This window comes from Phodopus roborovskii, unplaced genomic scaffold (assembly GCF_943737965.1).
Source record: "Phodopus roborovskii unplaced genomic scaffold, PHOROB, whole genome shotgun sequence".
Taxonomy (NCBI): domain Eukaryota; kingdom Metazoa; phylum Chordata; class Mammalia; order Rodentia; family Cricetidae; genus Phodopus; species Phodopus roborovskii.
In genome coordinates, this window is record NW_026126459.1 from 24,061,442 (window position 1) to 24,079,047 (window position 17,606).

At 43.9% G+C, this 17,606-nt stretch overlaps 1 protein-coding gene across 4 annotated transcripts in view; it reads left to right on the forward strand.

Annotated features, from left to right (window-relative positions):
- Scn8a (sodium voltage-gated channel alpha subunit 8) overlaps positions 1-17,606 on the forward strand; it is a 157,463-nt gene that overhangs the window by 43,387 nt on the left and 96,470 nt on the right. For all 4 annotated transcript variants that reach the window (XM_051189929.1, XM_051189932.1, XM_051189928.1 and 1 more), the window contains exon 2: positions 11,271-11,600. In XM_051189929.1, coding sequence (XP_051045886.1) covers positions 11,325-11,600 — 276 coding nt within the window. In that variant the 5' untranslated portion in view covers positions 11,271-11,324. The remainder of the gene's footprint in view (positions 1-11,270; positions 11,601-17,606) is intronic.

The window sequence follows — 17,606 nt, forward strand, 5'->3', positions numbered from 1 at the left end:
GACTCAGGTCCTTGTGTAGCAGGTGTTTTACTGACTGACACATCTCCAGCCTCATAAATAGGATGATGAATCCTACCAAGAATCTTAACATTTAGGTCACAACATCCAAGTACCAGAAGTATTTATATTGGATGCTTAAATGCTTTCCAAGTGTCTCCTGGAAGTTATAGGTCATGGGTATGCATTTAGAGCTGTATCAGGATTCTTTCAATGAACTCTATGAACAGACACTCATAGGGCTTCTTCAGGAAGATAGGTATTTTAAGTTACCACAGAGCAGCTTTCCTACAAGGATCAGAACAGCCTAGCTGCTGGGGATCAGTGGCAACTTGATGAGCTCTGGGGAAATGTGACGGTTGTGAGGCTGAGGAAGAACAAGCTCTGGCAGTAGCCTTGCAGGGTGGAAAGCCAGTGCATGCAATGCTCATGGTAAAGATAGGCTTCAAGCCTGGTAAAAGGAGCCGGATCTTGCTGTTATCAACAGAGGGTTAAGATGATAATTTTTTATATTTAAAATGATTAAAATTAAGTTCTGGCACAATTGTATCATTTCAGTTCAAGAACTGTTAGAGATCTCCTAAAATGAAATCTGTAAGACAGAAAGAAAATTGGCATGCTCACATCTAGCTGTCACTGGAAGGAGGAGGAGCCTGGGGAGCGGGGATGGTGTAAACGGTCCATCTGGCCACATTTCTTTCTCCTACGCTAGGAGCCACCCACCTTCCTCCCAGCACAGGGCTGCTCCTCTGTCTGATTCCCTGAGCTTACAGCAGATGCACAGAGCTGGCTCACAGGCCTGAGTCCAGCTCTGGTTCTGTAGCAGTCACTTGTTTTCTCTTGGTTCTTACTAACCCTCTCTTTTGAGCTTCAGAACACAGAGTTGGCTGTCTGGTATCCCCATTTGGATACAGCAAGTGCCTCAGACCAGGCCTGTTCAAAGTGAAGTCATCTTCATTCCAGAACTGCATGTCACATCATATTCCTTGGGTCACCGAGTTTTCCTGACTGAAAATGGTTCCTGGTTTTCCTTCTTACTTTCAGCCAGCTGCCCCGCTCACCATGTCACCTGACTCCAGGCTGGCACCGTCCACAAGCTTCTGCCTGGCTTACCTCTGACCTTGTTCTTCCTCCTGTTATGTCCTGTGTATTATTCCTGGAAACTAAGATGCCACCATATGACCAATGCCTCTTAAACTGTAGGTCCCAACCTCACTTGTCACTGAATGTGGAGGTTGTGAAAACCATTTGTCCTTCTACCCACAGGCAAGTGTAGTCCTCACCCTTCGTCAGAGAAACTTGACTTTGCCATAGATGGAGACTGCTACAGAGAACCACACCATTTAAAGGCGGAGGTGTGGAGCTGAGTCCCATCTAAGTACAACAGAGCTCCTACACCTGAGGCTCAGGGATTGCAGAAGAGGGGTGTAAGGATTGCAAGAGCCAGGGGATCAGGAGTTTGTTGTGAGACTGTCTCCCGGTAGTGTCAGGAATTGCATCCATAAGTCTCAAGATCATGGCTGCCTAGACATGAGCTGAACAAGGACAATAGATGTGCTAAAGTGGATGGGGAAAGTTCATGAGGTCTCATCCAACACAAAGAACTACAGGCAACCAAGGGATGCTGAGAGTGGGGAAAATATTCTTCTCCAGGGAAGGGCACACCGATTGGTTATCCAGTACCAAATGACCAGCCCTGACCATTTGCATGCAAGTAACACTGTACAGACTGAGCAGATTATAGTTAAGAGTATATGTGTATATACATGTACATATGTGCATATCACAGCAGCTAATGAAGAAGAGGTGTGGACTTGAAAGAGGAAAGAGGGTAAATGGGAGGGTTTGGAGGGAAGAAAGAGAAGGGAAATTAGGTCATTGTATTACAACCATTTTTTTTTTTAAGATTGACAACAATGAAAGGTTTCTGAACACACAGAAATCAAAATTTAGTTCAGAACAAACACCTAATGAGTCCAAGGTGTTTCTGGGAGAGCTCACCTATGTTGCATGGCATGATGTCACTGCGGCCTTGGTTCTGCACACAGTACATGTACTGCATGCCCTGTCATGCTATGCAGCACCAGTGGAGGATGCCTGAAATAACTAAAATCAGATTCGTCACTGTCACTTTAGAAGCTGCAGGGCTTTCCTGTGTGTTGTGTGCAGTTCTCTGCTCTCACAGGACCAAACTGGTTTTTACAGAAAATAGTTCTAATAGTCTTCTCTGTTGTCATTCTTCAGCATCTAGCAAAACAATGTATCTTTAGATTGTATTGTATTAGGCAAGCACCTTTCTTAGTAATACATAAATTGACTTTCATCATCAATAAACAATAAATGTATGCACACCAAAGGATTACTTCATGATTTAAGAGTAAACGCTTGATTGATATGCCTATTTTGTCTATCTATACCTGGGGTTCATAAAAATTTCTTAAGACTAATAGTGAGTAGAAGAAGTTTAAAAAGCCCTAATGTAGGTCATCATTTTTTTCTTAAAGCTTTCAATGCCTGCTTGCTTTCAGGATAAAATGGGCCTGGCCCTTGTGTGCTCGCAGGGCTTTGCCTTCCTGGTATAGCAGGTGCTTGCCTACCTGGGTCACTGAGTCCACACTGAACTGTTGCAGCAGCCCTATGGCTCGACTGCCCTGCCCTATGATATGCTGAGTGCTACTCTTTGTCCTGCAGAGCTCTGCCCATCCTCTCACTGTCTCCCATGCCAGTGGACTGCCCTTCAGCTTTAACAGATGTTGCCTTTTCCAGAATTCTCTCTCTGATTCCTCTGCGCTAGGCTGGGTGTTCTGCTTCTCATGCCTGTAAACTTGTCTTACCTATTGCAAGGTTTAGCATTCTGTGATTTGCTATTTATCTGTCGTTTATCCCAGATTATCAGGTCTCTTGGGGGCAGTAGTGAACAATCTTGTTCATCAGAGTGTAGCTCTGGCATGCAAGTAGACTTTTATAGTATTTACCTCTTTGTTTCTGGTTTCATGTTTTCAGGCACATGTTAGCATTTCTTTTACTTTTAAGGTATTTCATTGTATGTATGTATACCACATTTTATATATCCAATTCATGGTCATTTGGGCTATTTGGCATTTGTGAATATTGCTGCTGGGAATATCTTTTCGAGTTACTGCTTTCAATTCTTTGGGGGCATATGCTAAATAGTGGAATTGGTAATACATATTACAATAAGGTAATATAGGAATTCTTGTCTTAACTTTGGGGGACCTGCTATGCTCTTCTGGAACAGCTGTTCAGCATTATGTTCCAATTAGTTGTACAGACGTTCAGGTTGGGGGGGTGGGGAGAACAAATGTTTGATGGATGTTGTATGTATGTAGCAGACATGGGTGTGCCACGGCATGTGTGTGGGTGTCAGATGACAGCTTTTGGGAGTCAGTTCTCTTCTGCTAGCTTGTGGGGTCTGGGGACCAGAGTCAGGTAGTGAGGTGAGGTCCTGCCAGCTAGTTCTCAAATAACCACACAGAGACTTATTAATTATAAGTGCTCAGCCAGTAGCTCAGGCTTCTTACTAGCTGACTCCTGCATTTTAAATAAACCCATATTTCTTATCTGGGCTCTGCCACATGGCCCGGCACCTTCTCTCAGTGCGGCAAGTTCACCTCCTGCTTCCTCTGCATCTCCACTCCCAAGACTTCTCTTCTTTTTGCACTTTCTTTTCATCTCTGGTCCCCCCCAACCTCTATCTGCCCAACTATTTGCCAGTCAGCCTCATTATTAGACCAGTCACAGTGACATATATTCACACAGTGTAAGGAACTATTCCACAGCGTGGCCCGTGTGTGCTATCTCACTAGCCCCTTTCAGTTTCTGACGCCCTCAGTAACCTGTAGTTGGTTCCCCATTGCTTGCTGTGTTCCCGTGTTATCCACCCGACTAGGCCTCTCCTTCAGGTATGTGGTTTGTAAATGCTTCCTGCTCTGCGACTTGTCTTTAGATTCTTCTCTTGATGCTTTTGTGTAAAGCATAAGAGTTTTTAAATCTAATTAGTTTTATTTTGGCAGGTATCTCTGTGTGGATTGCATTTGTGTGTGTGTGCTTGTTCACATGTGCATGGGCTTGTATGTGTGCAGTTACACATGCATGTATGTACATGTGGAGGCCTGAGGCAGGTGGCAAGACTCTCTAATACTCCTCACATTACTCATGGAGACAGGATCTCTTGCTGACCCAGAGTCCCTTGGCTAGTGTAGCCACCTGGCTTGCTCCAGGATCCTTCATCTTGGCTTTCCTAACATTGTAATTGACAGTTATACTGCCATGCCCACCTGGCATTTGTATGAGCATTGGGGATCTGAACTCTGGTCCTCTGAACCTCACATCTCACAAATAACCTCCCAGCCATGTTTTCTGCTAAGTTTCATAGTTTTGTTTCTTTTACTAAGGCATTAATTCATTTTTGAGTTAATAGTGCAGGTATTATAAAGTAAAGCCCCACTTCATTCTTTGGCATTTGTCTGTGTGTGGCATGCCTGCATGTGTATTCCTACTGTGCAAATGATAGGGCTGTTCTTGTTCCACATACATAAGCCTTTATTTCTAGACTCTATCCATTGGGTTGCTTCTAGTTCAATACCAAAATTTTGATGACTTCACATTTGTAATTAATTTTAATATGAGGAATGTGTGTCACCAAACTTTGTTCTTTTCGTTCCAGGCTGAGACAAGTTTGATTTTAGTTCTGTTTTGCAATGCCAGGGACTTAACCAATGGTCTTGCATGTGTAGAACAGCGTTCTACTGCATAGCCACACCCAGGTCAGATGTATTGTGTGTTTCTGTACTATTTACAACTTCTGTTGCTGTTTATTTGTTTTTTATTTTTGAAACAGGATCTTGCTATGCAACCCAGATTAACCTTGAACTGAACTCTCTGTGTAGCTTAGGCTGGTCTTATTTAAAAAGTATCTTTATTAATTCATTGAGAATTTTATGCATGTATACAATGCATTTTGATCATATTCCCTGCTTCCTTCTCTAAATCCTCTCAGATCACCCCCCCCCCACCTCCCAACCCTCCAACTTCATGTTTAGGCTGGTCTTGGCTGTTCCATCCTCCTGCCTCAACCTTCTGAGTGTTGGTGTGAGGGCAGGCCACTGTGCATCAGGCTCACTGGTAAGTTAGTTTGGTCCTGCCCCCAGCATATTTCTTACATGCCTTTGCCTAGAGTCCCTGCAACAGCTGCTTCCATTTTACCCTATTCTAACCTCTCTGCAGCCATTTTCTTTGTTGCCCTCCCCCATTAGTGTCCCCCATGAATTCCTCTTTATTGTCTGTCAGATCTCAGTGAGCATTTTAAGTTCTTAGTTCTCTCAGATGACCAAGAGACGAGAGCACTAATCATCTATTGCCACCCCCACAAGTTTTTGAGTTTAGTTCAGTCTTTTCTGAAACTCTCAGGACTGAGAGCCACTATCATTGTTCCTTCATTGTCTGGGTTAAGTGGGGACATGGCAGGAAGACAGCTGAGCAGTAGGAGCAGGGGCATTGACAGAGAGACTGGTTCTATGAACATAGCAGTCCATCTGACCTTGGAATGGCCAGACACAGTGAAGTCTGCAGATAACTTTGACCCTCCCAAATCTTTTCTTCTCATGGTACAGAGGATTAACACCTGTACCTCAGCATGCTAGGCAAGTTGTCTGAACTGTCTCTGGCTCTGACTCCCCCAAAACTCAACTACTACTGTCCGGCTGTTGACCAGGAGACTTGATGATAGCAGTTGGTTGCACTTATATGTGGTGATAAAAGCACTAGAACGGGGAGACTTTTTACTGAGATACACAACTTACTGTGAAGAGGGAAAAACAATTTCCTCACCCAGAGGCAGTTAGTGGTATACCAGGACTTAGCTACCATGGCAACAGGAATGACTGGGAAATGACAACAGTTGTGCAGAAAGTGCCGCGTTAATTTTATGCTCTCATGATTTAATACTGAATCTGTACATTTAGCAAGGTTTGTGAGGCTGCAAGTCACAACCATGTATGTTCTAAGTGTCTTCATAGATTTTGATAAATTTAAAGTTTTGATACAGAGTTGAACAAATTTTATGATAGCAAATAATAAAAGACCCTTTATACACAAAATTTTTAATGCATTCATGATATGCCTAACTTTTCTTTTATGTAAAAAAAATTCTACCTACTGGGTTTATCTGTCAGTTTTTTTCAGATTGTCAAAAAAAATTTTTAAGCTATGTATAAGTGGATTTGTACAGTTCAAACTGCCATTGTTTGAAGGCCAGCCATATATTGGAGGTTGCTAGCTCTCCAGTGTGCTAACTGGCGGTTAGATAGTCCAGCCTCTCATTTGATTTCAGATTCGGCACCTTGCATGGCATGACCTCTGAGTTCAGTCTAAATCCAGGAATCCGTTTACTCTTTGCTCTGAAGAAGGAGGGGTTTATTTGATGACTAGAACCTAGGTACAAGAGGAGAAACAGACTTCAGGGTTATAGCTAGAAAGTGTATATAGTTGCCAATAATATGTGTATATAGGAGTCACAATGTAATGTATATAGTAGTCAATAAAAGAGACAATGACCAGACATTGACTTAGTGATGCTGGGTCAGTTGTTTATTGACATTGGGGGGAAAATGAATCTATTCTTGACATCATATACAATGTCCAGTTCTCAGTGATATGCAGGTTTAAATAAAAAATGTAGAACAATAAATCTAGAAGAAAACCTAGTAGAATACCTGCATGGCCGTGGATAGGCTGGGTATTTCTTTTTTAAAGGCACTGCCTGGGGAGAAAAGACTGATAGATTGGATTCTAGTAAAATTAAGAACCACTGCTTACCAAAATATTACCAGGAACATAATAGAGAGGGAGAGACTTACAAAAAATGCTGGGCATGCGACACACACCTTTAATTCCAGAGCTTTGGTGCCAGAGGCAGAACTCATCTCTGTGAGTTAGAGGCCAGCCTGGTCTACATAGTGAGTTCCAGGACAGCCAGGGCTACATAGTGAAGCCCTACCTCAAAAACAACTGTGGCCAGGATGTAAAATAAATAAGTAAATTTATTTTAAAAAACAAACAAACAAAGAGTACTTTAAGAGGGTTGTTCAGTAAATAAGCAGTTCAAAACAGGAAAATGTAAATGACACAATAGAAGAAAGTGGGCACCACTGAGGCTAGCACCTTACAAATGGGGATGTCTGGCACACAGTATAGAGACGCTCAGTGCTGACTGGCTTTGCAGGAAACACAGTGATCCGGGAGGTGTGTGGAAAGTGCATCAGAACCATTCGAGGAATACATACCGAAAACACGGTGAGGGCTGGGGAGAAGGTGCAGTGTTTAACACACACACACACACACACACACACACACACACACACACACACACTGATACATATTACTTTGTGACTTTACCTTAAAAATTTTATACTAAGTGAAAGAGGTCAGACCCAAATGGTCGCACATTATGTGCTACCATTTTATAGGCAATATCAGAAAAAATACATTGGTAGGGACAGAATGCACTTTTGGTAACAGGGAGCTAGGTGGAGGGTGGTGGAGAGAAACTAAGCTGTGTGAGGGGTAGAGGTGGCACTGAACTTTCAATAATGGAAAGACTTGCGCAATGGTGAAGGTTGTGAATCCATTGCTTGCAGTGGAGTTGTTTGCTTTAAATGGTTAATTTCAAGTTGCATCAATTTTTTTCTCATCCAGCAAGTATTAAAACTCTGAGGCACCATTAATTGAGTGAAATTGAGGAGAATGTTGTTCTGAGTGTTGCCAAGGGTGTGGGGCGGCTGGAAGACTCCACCCTTGGCACTTTATATATGGCCTGCAACCCATGACTCCTCCCTTAGCCAAATTCTGGGAAGAATCACATGAATATTTGACCACGGAAAGGTGGGGCTAATGGGGTGCTTAGCGTCTTCTCACAGCAGCTTACTGATGAAGGAACATGACAGCAAATTGCTGTTGTCACACAGGTGTAGCAACACACGCACAGACTGAACTGGGCACTATGGAGTCATATACCTTACTGTGTTATGTTTACTCTTAAAAAGAAATGTTAGCAAATAGAAAACCAACAGTAGTCACCAGAGGAGACATCTGTAAAGCAGGAGAAGGGACTGTTTGAGAAACATGAGGTTGTCAGAGACCTGGAGTGGTAGTGACAAGCCACAAATTTCTATCTGCTATGAACTGGTGGGCTTGAGGGAAGGAAATGACAATGAAAGCCGATTTCTAGGGAAGAAGATGTTTGGAAACACACCTGGGTAGACTGAGGCTGACCACATGTGAGAACACTGCTTTTGTGGGACCTGAGTGGGTGATGCTCACAAATGGAAGCTATTCAGGAAGGAATGGTCAGGCTGTGGCTGGGCATGGAAAGCAAGGGGCTGGCGGTGTGAATGGGATCCCATGCTGGATGGCTGGAAAAGGGTGGTCCCAATGATAGAGGAGGAGGAATCCAAGAAGAATAGTTTAAAGTGCTTCAATTAAGAGCCTGTGTCTAAAGTGGACCCTAGTGTGGCACTGTCCTGGGCACAGTGAGGACTGTTACAGAAGCCTGGCATCACTTGAGTGCCAATGGGTTGATATGAATGAGCGCCCAAGGGGAAGAGGGTAACAGATTTTGGAAGACAGCCATAGAGAAGAAAGTATGTGGGAGATCACAGCCATGGCACAGTGAGTGTCAACAAGGCCAGATGTTGGAAAGCCAGTGGAGATCACAGACACGTGGGGAGAAAGAGCTAGGAAGGAAAACAGAAGGTTGAAATGTGGTGGGACCAGGGCTAATGGGGGGGGGGGCTGGCCCTGGAGACAGTGGGGGCGCAGAGACTGAGCAAGGCAGCACCCTAGCCATGAGCTAAGCTGTCGCAGTTAGAGTGCAGCTCTCCTGCCCTCTGTCCAACCTCGGCTGTGAGTGAGTGTGGAAGGTGAGCCTGCAATCCCAGATATTGGGTCTCACTGTGGGTTCCAGGCAATCCCGCCTAGCTTTTGAGTGGCTATAGGTGGTTGGAGCCCTGGCTGTCCCTCCCTAGCAGCATGGCTTTAGGGAGGCCAAGGTAATTCTCTAAGCCTCTGTTTCTTTGTTGGTAAATGATGATGATATCAATAGACCTTGTGTTCTGGAGGTGAAGCTAGTGCAAACAAGGTACTTGAAACACAGCTGAGAGGCAGGCAGAGCTCCCAGAGGAGTGCCGTGGAGGCCAAGGCTGGGCACAGACGCTGGAGTATGAGGTTGAGGCAGGAGGAAGGGGATCTACTGGATTAGTTCAGGGTATGGGAGGAATTGGGGAAAAGGAAGCCAAGGCTGGGGGAAACTGTAAATGAAGTCTCAGATCATAAAACCATTTTATTTCTGTGTGATTTGCTTAATGAGCCAGGCTACTCCTGCTGGAGACTAGTGATGGGGAGGATAGGATGGGATGGGTAACTGGAAAAAAAAAATAGATTTCTTTTGTAATAGTAAAGAAATAAGAATTGGGATATCAGCATCTGGTTCAGGTCTTCGGGTTTTTTTTTTTTTTTGCATTAATTAATTAATTTAGTGACGCTCACATGGTATGTGTATGGAGGTTAGAAGGCAACTTCTGGAAGCTGATTTTTCTCCTTCTGCCATGAGGGATAAAACTCTAGTCTTGAGGCTTGGCAGCAAGCACCCTTACCTGCTGAGCTATCCTAGCTTTTAGTTGTGATTTTTTTTTTTTTTTTTTAAAAAAAATCCTGTCCCTGTGACCTGGGCAAATTGTCCAATATCTTAGGACCCACATTTCCTCATCTGCACAATGGATAGACGAGTCCTGCAGTGTCTTAAGTCCTATGCTTGCTCAGAATGCTTCCTCTGGCCCCGCTCGCTAGTGGAACCTGTGGGTTTTGATGTGGTGAGAAACTACCCAGTCTGTGTGGGGCCACTGCATGGTTTTGTCCCTGGAGCCCTGTGCTGTAAGCAGAGTCTAGTTGCAGACACTCAGCTCCAAGCTGTGGCACAGCAGTCACCAGGAAAACTGGATTTGTCAAAGGAGCCCTCAGGGACCACACTTTGTAATCAGTGAGAGTTTACAGCTATTCTCTTGAGCAGGAGCAGGTTACATAGGTATGTGAAGTGGACCCTGAGGACTAAGGGAGTAGCAGAAGCAGCAATCTTCAGCCTTTCAAAACTATTTCCTGGGTATGCATGTGACACTAAGTAAATGTTCTTAAAAGATGTTTGGAGTGTAAGAGACAGAGACTTAAGCGCATTTCCTGGCCCGCCTTATTCTGCCACTGCTGAAAGAAGGAGACGCCACTTTGAATACCAGGGGAACAGCCAGTGGTCACTGTCCATTCTTGTAAAGTGCTGGGCTATTGCTCTCAGCATCAGCTCCAGGCTCAGGTAAAAATAACACAGGGTGGAATGGCTTTTCACGTAGGAGCTGAGAACTCCCTGATGCCTGTGACCTTCCTGCTCTTTCGAGAGGGAATGTTCCCTTCCCTTCTGTCTGAGTCCTTCTAGGAAGCCAGCCTCCATGCCAGTATGCTCCATTGCTGGTACATGGGGAACCTAGAGGTTTCCTCAGCTTTTCTCATTGCTAAGTAGGGGGCCTTGGAAGTGGTGGCAGCCCTTTCCACTGAAAAACATTTCTGTGTTTGTCCCTGGCAGGTGCTTGATCCTGAAAAAAAAAAAACTAGAATTTTATACTGGAAAGATCGTGACAACTCAGTAAATTGAAATACCTTGTAATGGAAGGATGACTACAGATGAAAGCTATTTTATCAGTATTTTGTGTTGGCAAAAGTTTTAGGGGTTAGTTTTGTTTCAGAAAGTGAGAATTTTGAGAAGAGGGACTGACTGTTCACCCTTTTCTTGCCCTTAAAGAAAAACGGATTCTTTTGCAGCACAGGGAGAGGAAGGTGAATTGAGCATGCAAAGGCAGGCCCTAGGGAATGTTAACTATTCCTAGTTAGCTGAGAGCAGAGTGCCTGGGGGATATGGAACACATCTCTTTTGTTCATGTGTGATTCTGAGCAGTGAGTTAAATTTAGGTAAATATAATATATGCTATCAGTTTGAGAGACCCCAATCTTTCCACCACAGAGGTCACCCAAACCATTCTCTCCATAGGCTTTTTTTTTTTTTTTTTTTTTTTTTTTTTAAGATAAAAAGAACCATGTCATGGTGGAAACTGTGTTGCAAAGGTTGTGAATGAAGGTTGAGAAGGAGCTGGTTTAATCTGGCCTCCTTTTAGAGCAGTGATTGATTAATGCTGCCTGTGTTGCTGTTCTTCCAGAGCTGACCTGTCCTGGACACAGCATAACTAACGAAGCTGCTGCAGGATGAGAAGATGGCAGCGCGGCTGCTCGCACCACCAGGCCCTGATAGTTTCAAGCCTTTCACCCCTGAGTCGCTGGCAAACATCGAGAGGCGCATTGCTGAAAGCAAGCTCAAGAAACCACCAAAGGCGGATGGCAGTCATCGGGAAGATGATGAGGACAGCAAGCCGAAGCCCAACAGTGACTTGGAAGCCGGGAAGAGTTTGCCATTCATCTATGGGGACATCCCCCAAGGCCTGGTTGCAGTTCCCCTGGAGGACTTTGACCCCTACTATTTGACGCAGAAAGTGAGTTGGAGGAGGCCCGACTACAGAGGCCCCTTCCCTTCAGGCGTGGGAGAGGGAAAAGGAGCCCCATCTTTGCCAGAGTGCGGAGACATGGCTAGCGTTTGCTTCTGCCTGGGATTGTTTTCCCATTTTTGTTGCTGCTGAGGGCCACTATCAGGCCTTTCCAAAGGCCAACTCTCTTAATAAGACTTCAAGTTTTGCTTCCAGGCCAGATTAGGGAAAATAAAAAATAAAAATTTACAAGGGATGGGGATGTAGCTTACTGGCTGGGTACTTTCTAACATGCCTGGAGCCCCTGGTACTGGGAGCTTGAAGGAAGGAGAGAGGGAGGAAGTGTGGACACAGATAAAGTATCTATTTGTTAGCATCCAAAGGGATATTACAGCTGTGTGGAATCTCCCCGTGCCCACAATTTTGAAATTCTGTCATTATATAGAAAGGTGATATTGCTCGTACAGGGTAGCAGGCAGTCAATGTCGTGGAGACCGTGGGTGTGCCTCTATGCAGTCCTCCTTCCTGACACTGGAGCATGGCCATTGTGGGGCAGAAACAGTGAAGCACACTTTGGTCTTTGGTCTTGTCATGCCCTAGTCAGGTTGAATCTTTGTATCAAAGCCAGTTCTGTTCCCTGGTCAACAGAGAACACAGGCAAAAAGCCAGTCTTCGTTTGGCCAAGGGTTCAAACTTCCTGAACAATGTTTGACCAAATTTTAGATTTTTATCATAATTTTTGTATGAAAGACGACAAGAGGAGAAGCCAAGCCTCCTGGTTCGATTAGTTGCTAGATCCTGAGTGCTGATGTCAAATTGTAGGAGACCCACCTAATTCAACAGATATCATTTAAATAACCATGTCAGTAGGTTTCCCAGATAATGGTTTTATGTAGTTGATGTGAATAGAAAACTTTATGCTATTTTTGTTAACACTGTTCCTAACAGCTGTTAGTAAGTTTTAAATTTTGTCTTGTTAATAGGACAGAATTAAGAGATTTATCCTAGAATTAGTGAGAAGGCTCAGTAGGTAAAGGCACCTGCCACCAACTCTAATAACTGTGATCCCAGGGGTTGGGGTGGCAGAGGTAGATCCCACATTGTGGGAGGAGAGAATGGACTCCTGTGAGTCATTCTAAGTGTCCTGGTGTGCATACTCTCTCAGCAGTACACACACACACACACACACACACACACACACACACACACACACACACACACACACTGCAGAAATACATAAGTGAGTTTTAGAAACCACCCTTAACTCAGGATGGATGACAAAAGCAGCCAGGATGCTCTCTGTAAAGCATAGCCCTTTATCCAGGTGCTTCTGCTGCAGCTCACAACAGCTGCATAGGGAGGAAAAGTGGAACCAGTGGTCCAGAGCTGTCCAAGTTTAAAGAATTAAACATGATACGATTCAGAGGACAATAGACTGTAGAGAGATTGTGACTCCACCATGCTCTCTACTTTATTATTTATATTGTTCTTTGTTAGTATAAATATTGTCTAAGTGACCACAATAATTATAAGGGAAAAATAATGAAAAACAAACTTTACAAAAATAATTCATGACTCTTAGATGATTCTTAGCAAGTCACTTTATTTCCCAGGGCTTAAATTATTTATTTTTATTTCATTTCCTTACCTGTGATTTAGTTTTCCTTTGTGTACCATTTCCCTGGGTCCTGCCCCACTGATGCTTTCTCTGTTTCTGGTGCCTGCATCTGTTTCATGGCCTGGGTCATGGCTGAGGACTCTTTGCAGAGAGTGGGCCTTTGGCTCTACCAGATGAGCCACATTGTTGTCAATGGAGCACTATAGGTCTGGCTTATCATGGCAGAGAGTTGTCCTCCTGCAGTGTTAATCGTTGATGGCGGCGTCTTCTGTGGTTTCTCTATACCTTTGCAAGCAATAGTGTGTGTGTGAGGAACCTGACCTCAGACACTTGTCCTTGCCTTCTGTCACCTGACTTCCCTTTTACTGTGGAATCTCTTTTGGTTTTTGTTATTGTTGTTATTGTTGCTGTTTAGGCTTTTTGAGTCAGGGATGGGGCTACAGCTGTGTACCACCACATGCTATGCTATGGGGTCCTGAGTTTTATCAATGTCACTTCCTACTTTATTTCCCTTCATTTTTTTTTCTTTTAGAGAATCAGATCAGGGGTTTTCTTTACTGTCAGCAGCTTACCAGTAATTTGTTGAGTTTTAAGTGACTGTATAGATTTCTAATAACTATCTTGCATTGGCAATAGGGGAGTCTGTAGGTTGAGTTGAAGGCCCTTCTGCCTGAGTCCCACCCCTTTCTCATTTCTTACACCTGATGATTGACATGGCCTCTGTATCTAATAGAATGTCCTACTATAAAGAAGCGCTGCAGGATTGATGTGTCTTTAAGTATTATGGTGCATTCCTATTGCACTAGAAAGTCATGCTTCTCAAAGTTCAGCTCACTTCAGTGTATATTCGTTTTTCTACAAAGTGAGGTACATTTAAAGTCACAGGAAATTAAAGTTTAGAGGCCTTTAACATCATTTAATTTAGCTTCCTTACATTATTTATTTTATGGTATTGGTACTTTGTCAAAAGCCAGAACCAGGCTTGCAAGGTGACTCAGGGGTTAGGGCATTTATCAAAGAACTGACTCCCATGGGTTGTTCTGATTTCCACTCATGAGGCACGTGCATGCACAAATATATAGATAATGTTTTAAAGCAGAGCTACTGTTACTGGCAGAGCCTGCATTAAATCTCCTCCTTTTAATTCTGTTCATTACAACGTATTTCCAGCTTTTCACCTTTGAAACATTTTATTTCCTATCCTTGGCTTCAGTCAATGCTGAAGACAGATGTAAGGAATGTAAAGCAAACTTCTTTCTTGTTTGCATCCCCACTGATCCCTGTGGCTTGCTCTCCACCTTAGGATCAGTAATGAAGAGTGTAGTGCTAAGAGCCGGGCCCTTTATCAGTACCTCCATCATTGCCTGTCTAGACGTGAGCTCTGGAGCGTTCAGTTGGCCTCTCCACCTTCTTTTACTTTCTAAGGGAACATTGTCTCCCTCACACCACAGCCCACCCCTGCCTGCCACAATGGCAGGTTTCATTCCAGTTTTGTTTTTTGATTTGCCTGGGCCATGGTTTCTTCATCTGTAAATGGGTGTGGTAGAGCGGACATGCATCTGTATCAGTGTACCGTGTGTCACCTTTGCTGTGTGCATCCTGTGCTGGCAGTGTGGTAAAGTGCTCTCTGCCCCCTGTGTGTCTCCTCCCCTTGGAATGCACTCTTCCTTCAGCTTCAGCTTTGAGGCTTTTGCCAGCTCACCCGGGCCCAGCCATAACTTGGTGCTTCTTCCTGTGATATAGCATGGTGCTTCTACACCAGAACTGAGTCTTCGAGACTACAGCCTGTCTTAAGAGCCCCCCATGGTGTTGTCTGGTGTAGGTGTGGAGGGTTCCTCTGTGCCCACAGTCTTTACAGTTTTCTCCTCTTCCTCACTAATGATACAGCCATCAGCCTCTGAAAAATCTCTCTCCCCCATCCTTCCCACCCTCTAGGCCTCCCTCCCTCCCTCCTCTGCCCCCTACCCACCCCCACCCCCCACCCCTTGTGCACACATGTTTCCCTGTTGTCAGGAGATACTCCTTTCCAAATCTGTTTGAATATGTCAGCAGGTGTTCAGAGCCAGGCTGTTAAGGGAACGTTTGTGTCCATCAGGTGTGACTGATGTTGCTGATAACTTGTTCCATTGCAGTCAGCATAGACATTTAAAATTAAGCTATATTTTAAAACTTCAGTTTATTTTGTCATTTAAAGCACCCCCCTGCCCTAATAGTATGGGGAAGTCAAGTGGTATTTCAGTTTTTTATTTACCAGATGAGCCCTGGACGATGCTTTGAGGCAGTGAGGTCTGAGTCCACTCAGACCTGGACGAGTGGCGGGTGGGCAGATACTGAGCTTTTGTTCCCTGTCCATCCATGCAGTTACAGAAAGAAAGGATTTGAGCATTCAGGCTTCTCATGTAGCTCTAGCAACTGACTAAGGGTTGGGAAGGCTTATTTCTGATCCTGTCCCCACCTAATTCCAGGTAATCTTAGCTGTGTCACTCTCCCATGCAAGGCCTTTGGTTTCTCTAGTCTAGAAAATTATGGGTACACTAAAAACTACTGTCCTACATATTTTTCAGTGTTTGTAGAGACGGTAACTTGACTGCCCTGTCTAAAGCAGTGGGTCCCTCAGTCCTGTTTGGTTTTCCTTGGTAGCACATAGCACCTGGTATATAGGACAGTTACAGCTGCATTGTTCATCTCCTGTCACCCCCTCCAGAGAGGAGCCTCACTTCCCAGTGCTCAGAGTTGTATGTACAGGGGCCAATGTTTATCCGAATTCTAAGATGGCTTTGCCTCAGTCATGATGTCCATTGGATATTTAGGAGCTGGTTTACTGCCTTCCCAGGCTAAAAGTTATAAAAATTTTACTGGAATAAAAATTGGCCTTTGCCAGGCAGTGCATGCCTTTAATCCCAGCACTTGGGAGGCAGAAGCAGGCAGATCTCCATGAGTTCGAAGCCAGCCTGTTCTACAAAGCAAATGCCAGGAGAGGCACCAAAGCTACACAGAGAAATCCTGTCTTGAAAATCCAAAATAAATAAATAAATAAATAAATAAATAAATAAATAAATAAAATGGCCTTTGACTTCTTTAGTGATAATTACCATTTAATGATGGAGGATATCTTGAGAATCATATTGGTCATTTTCTAAAATAGTTGGCATCATTTTAGCCTATTCTAATCTATGTAGAGGCTCCTTTTACTGTGCCTGAAGTCACACAGAAGTTCTAAGTAGCTATTTGCATACAGCCTGGTTGACACCACCCATTTTTGTTGACTGTGGCTCTACCATGGGGTCTCATTGTCCGTGCTTCTACCATGAGGTGTTTTTTAAAGTCTTATCTCACTGAACCTCTCAGCTGTCTAGTGCTTAGTTATAGCTCCTTACGTCTTTCCCCTAATTCTCTTATTTCTCAGGGTTCCTTCCACTTCTTGCTCTTTCTTTCCACCTTTCCCTTCTATCCTGTTGTTCCCCAAGGCTCTGGCCTTAGGCCTTGTTTTTACTTGGTGCTTGTGCTGGGTAACTTCATCCTGTCTCAGTTCCAAGCCTGATTTTGTACCTTCAACCTGGGCTGCTTCTTTACAACTCAGCACCAACCCAGCCAGCCCTGTGGGATCCCTACAGGTAACCCACCATGTCCAAAATGGGGCCATTCTTCTCTCAAGCTTCTTTTATCATTGATAGCACCACCAATATTCTAGATATCCAAATTCCTATAATATCTGAAGATTACCAATAACATTAAAGAAATGTTGGATGTTGGTGTTATGATGTTTTTTTTTCCTTTTTAATTGTTTTTATGTGAATGAGTATTTTATCTGCATGTATGTCTGTGTACCGTGTGTATGTCTGATGCCTGCAGAGGCTGGAAGAGGACATCAGAACTCCTGGAACTGGAGTTTCAGACTGTTGTGAGCACCCTGTGGATGCTGGGAACCAAACCCCAGTCCTCTAGAAGAGTAGCAAGTACTCTGAACCATCAAGCTATCTCTCCAGCCCCTGATGCATGTTTTTAAAAGTTAGGAAAGAAACTCTAGCTTGAAAACATTAACCTTATTCAAGTAACTTTCTTGCTCACCCAACTCATGTGTGGAAGAGCCAGGTTTCCATTCTGTAGTCTGGGAACTTAATGTGCCCAGTAGAAAGTGCTGGGCTTTGATCCCTCGCAGGTGTGTGCTACAGGAAGCTGTTTTGTTTGAGGTTTCTGCTATCATTTGTAGCTATTTCCTGTCATTTTGCTTTATAAGTTTAGTGTATCTGCTTTTTTAGTCATTGTTTATGCCCTATCTTCACCATGGTATTCAAAGCATTGAAAAAGGTGTAAAGTCTTAAAAAACGAAAGTTAGTGAATTTTTAGAGGTGGGCGAGCCAAGGGTGAGAAAGGAACCTGTGTCACTGAGCACCTAA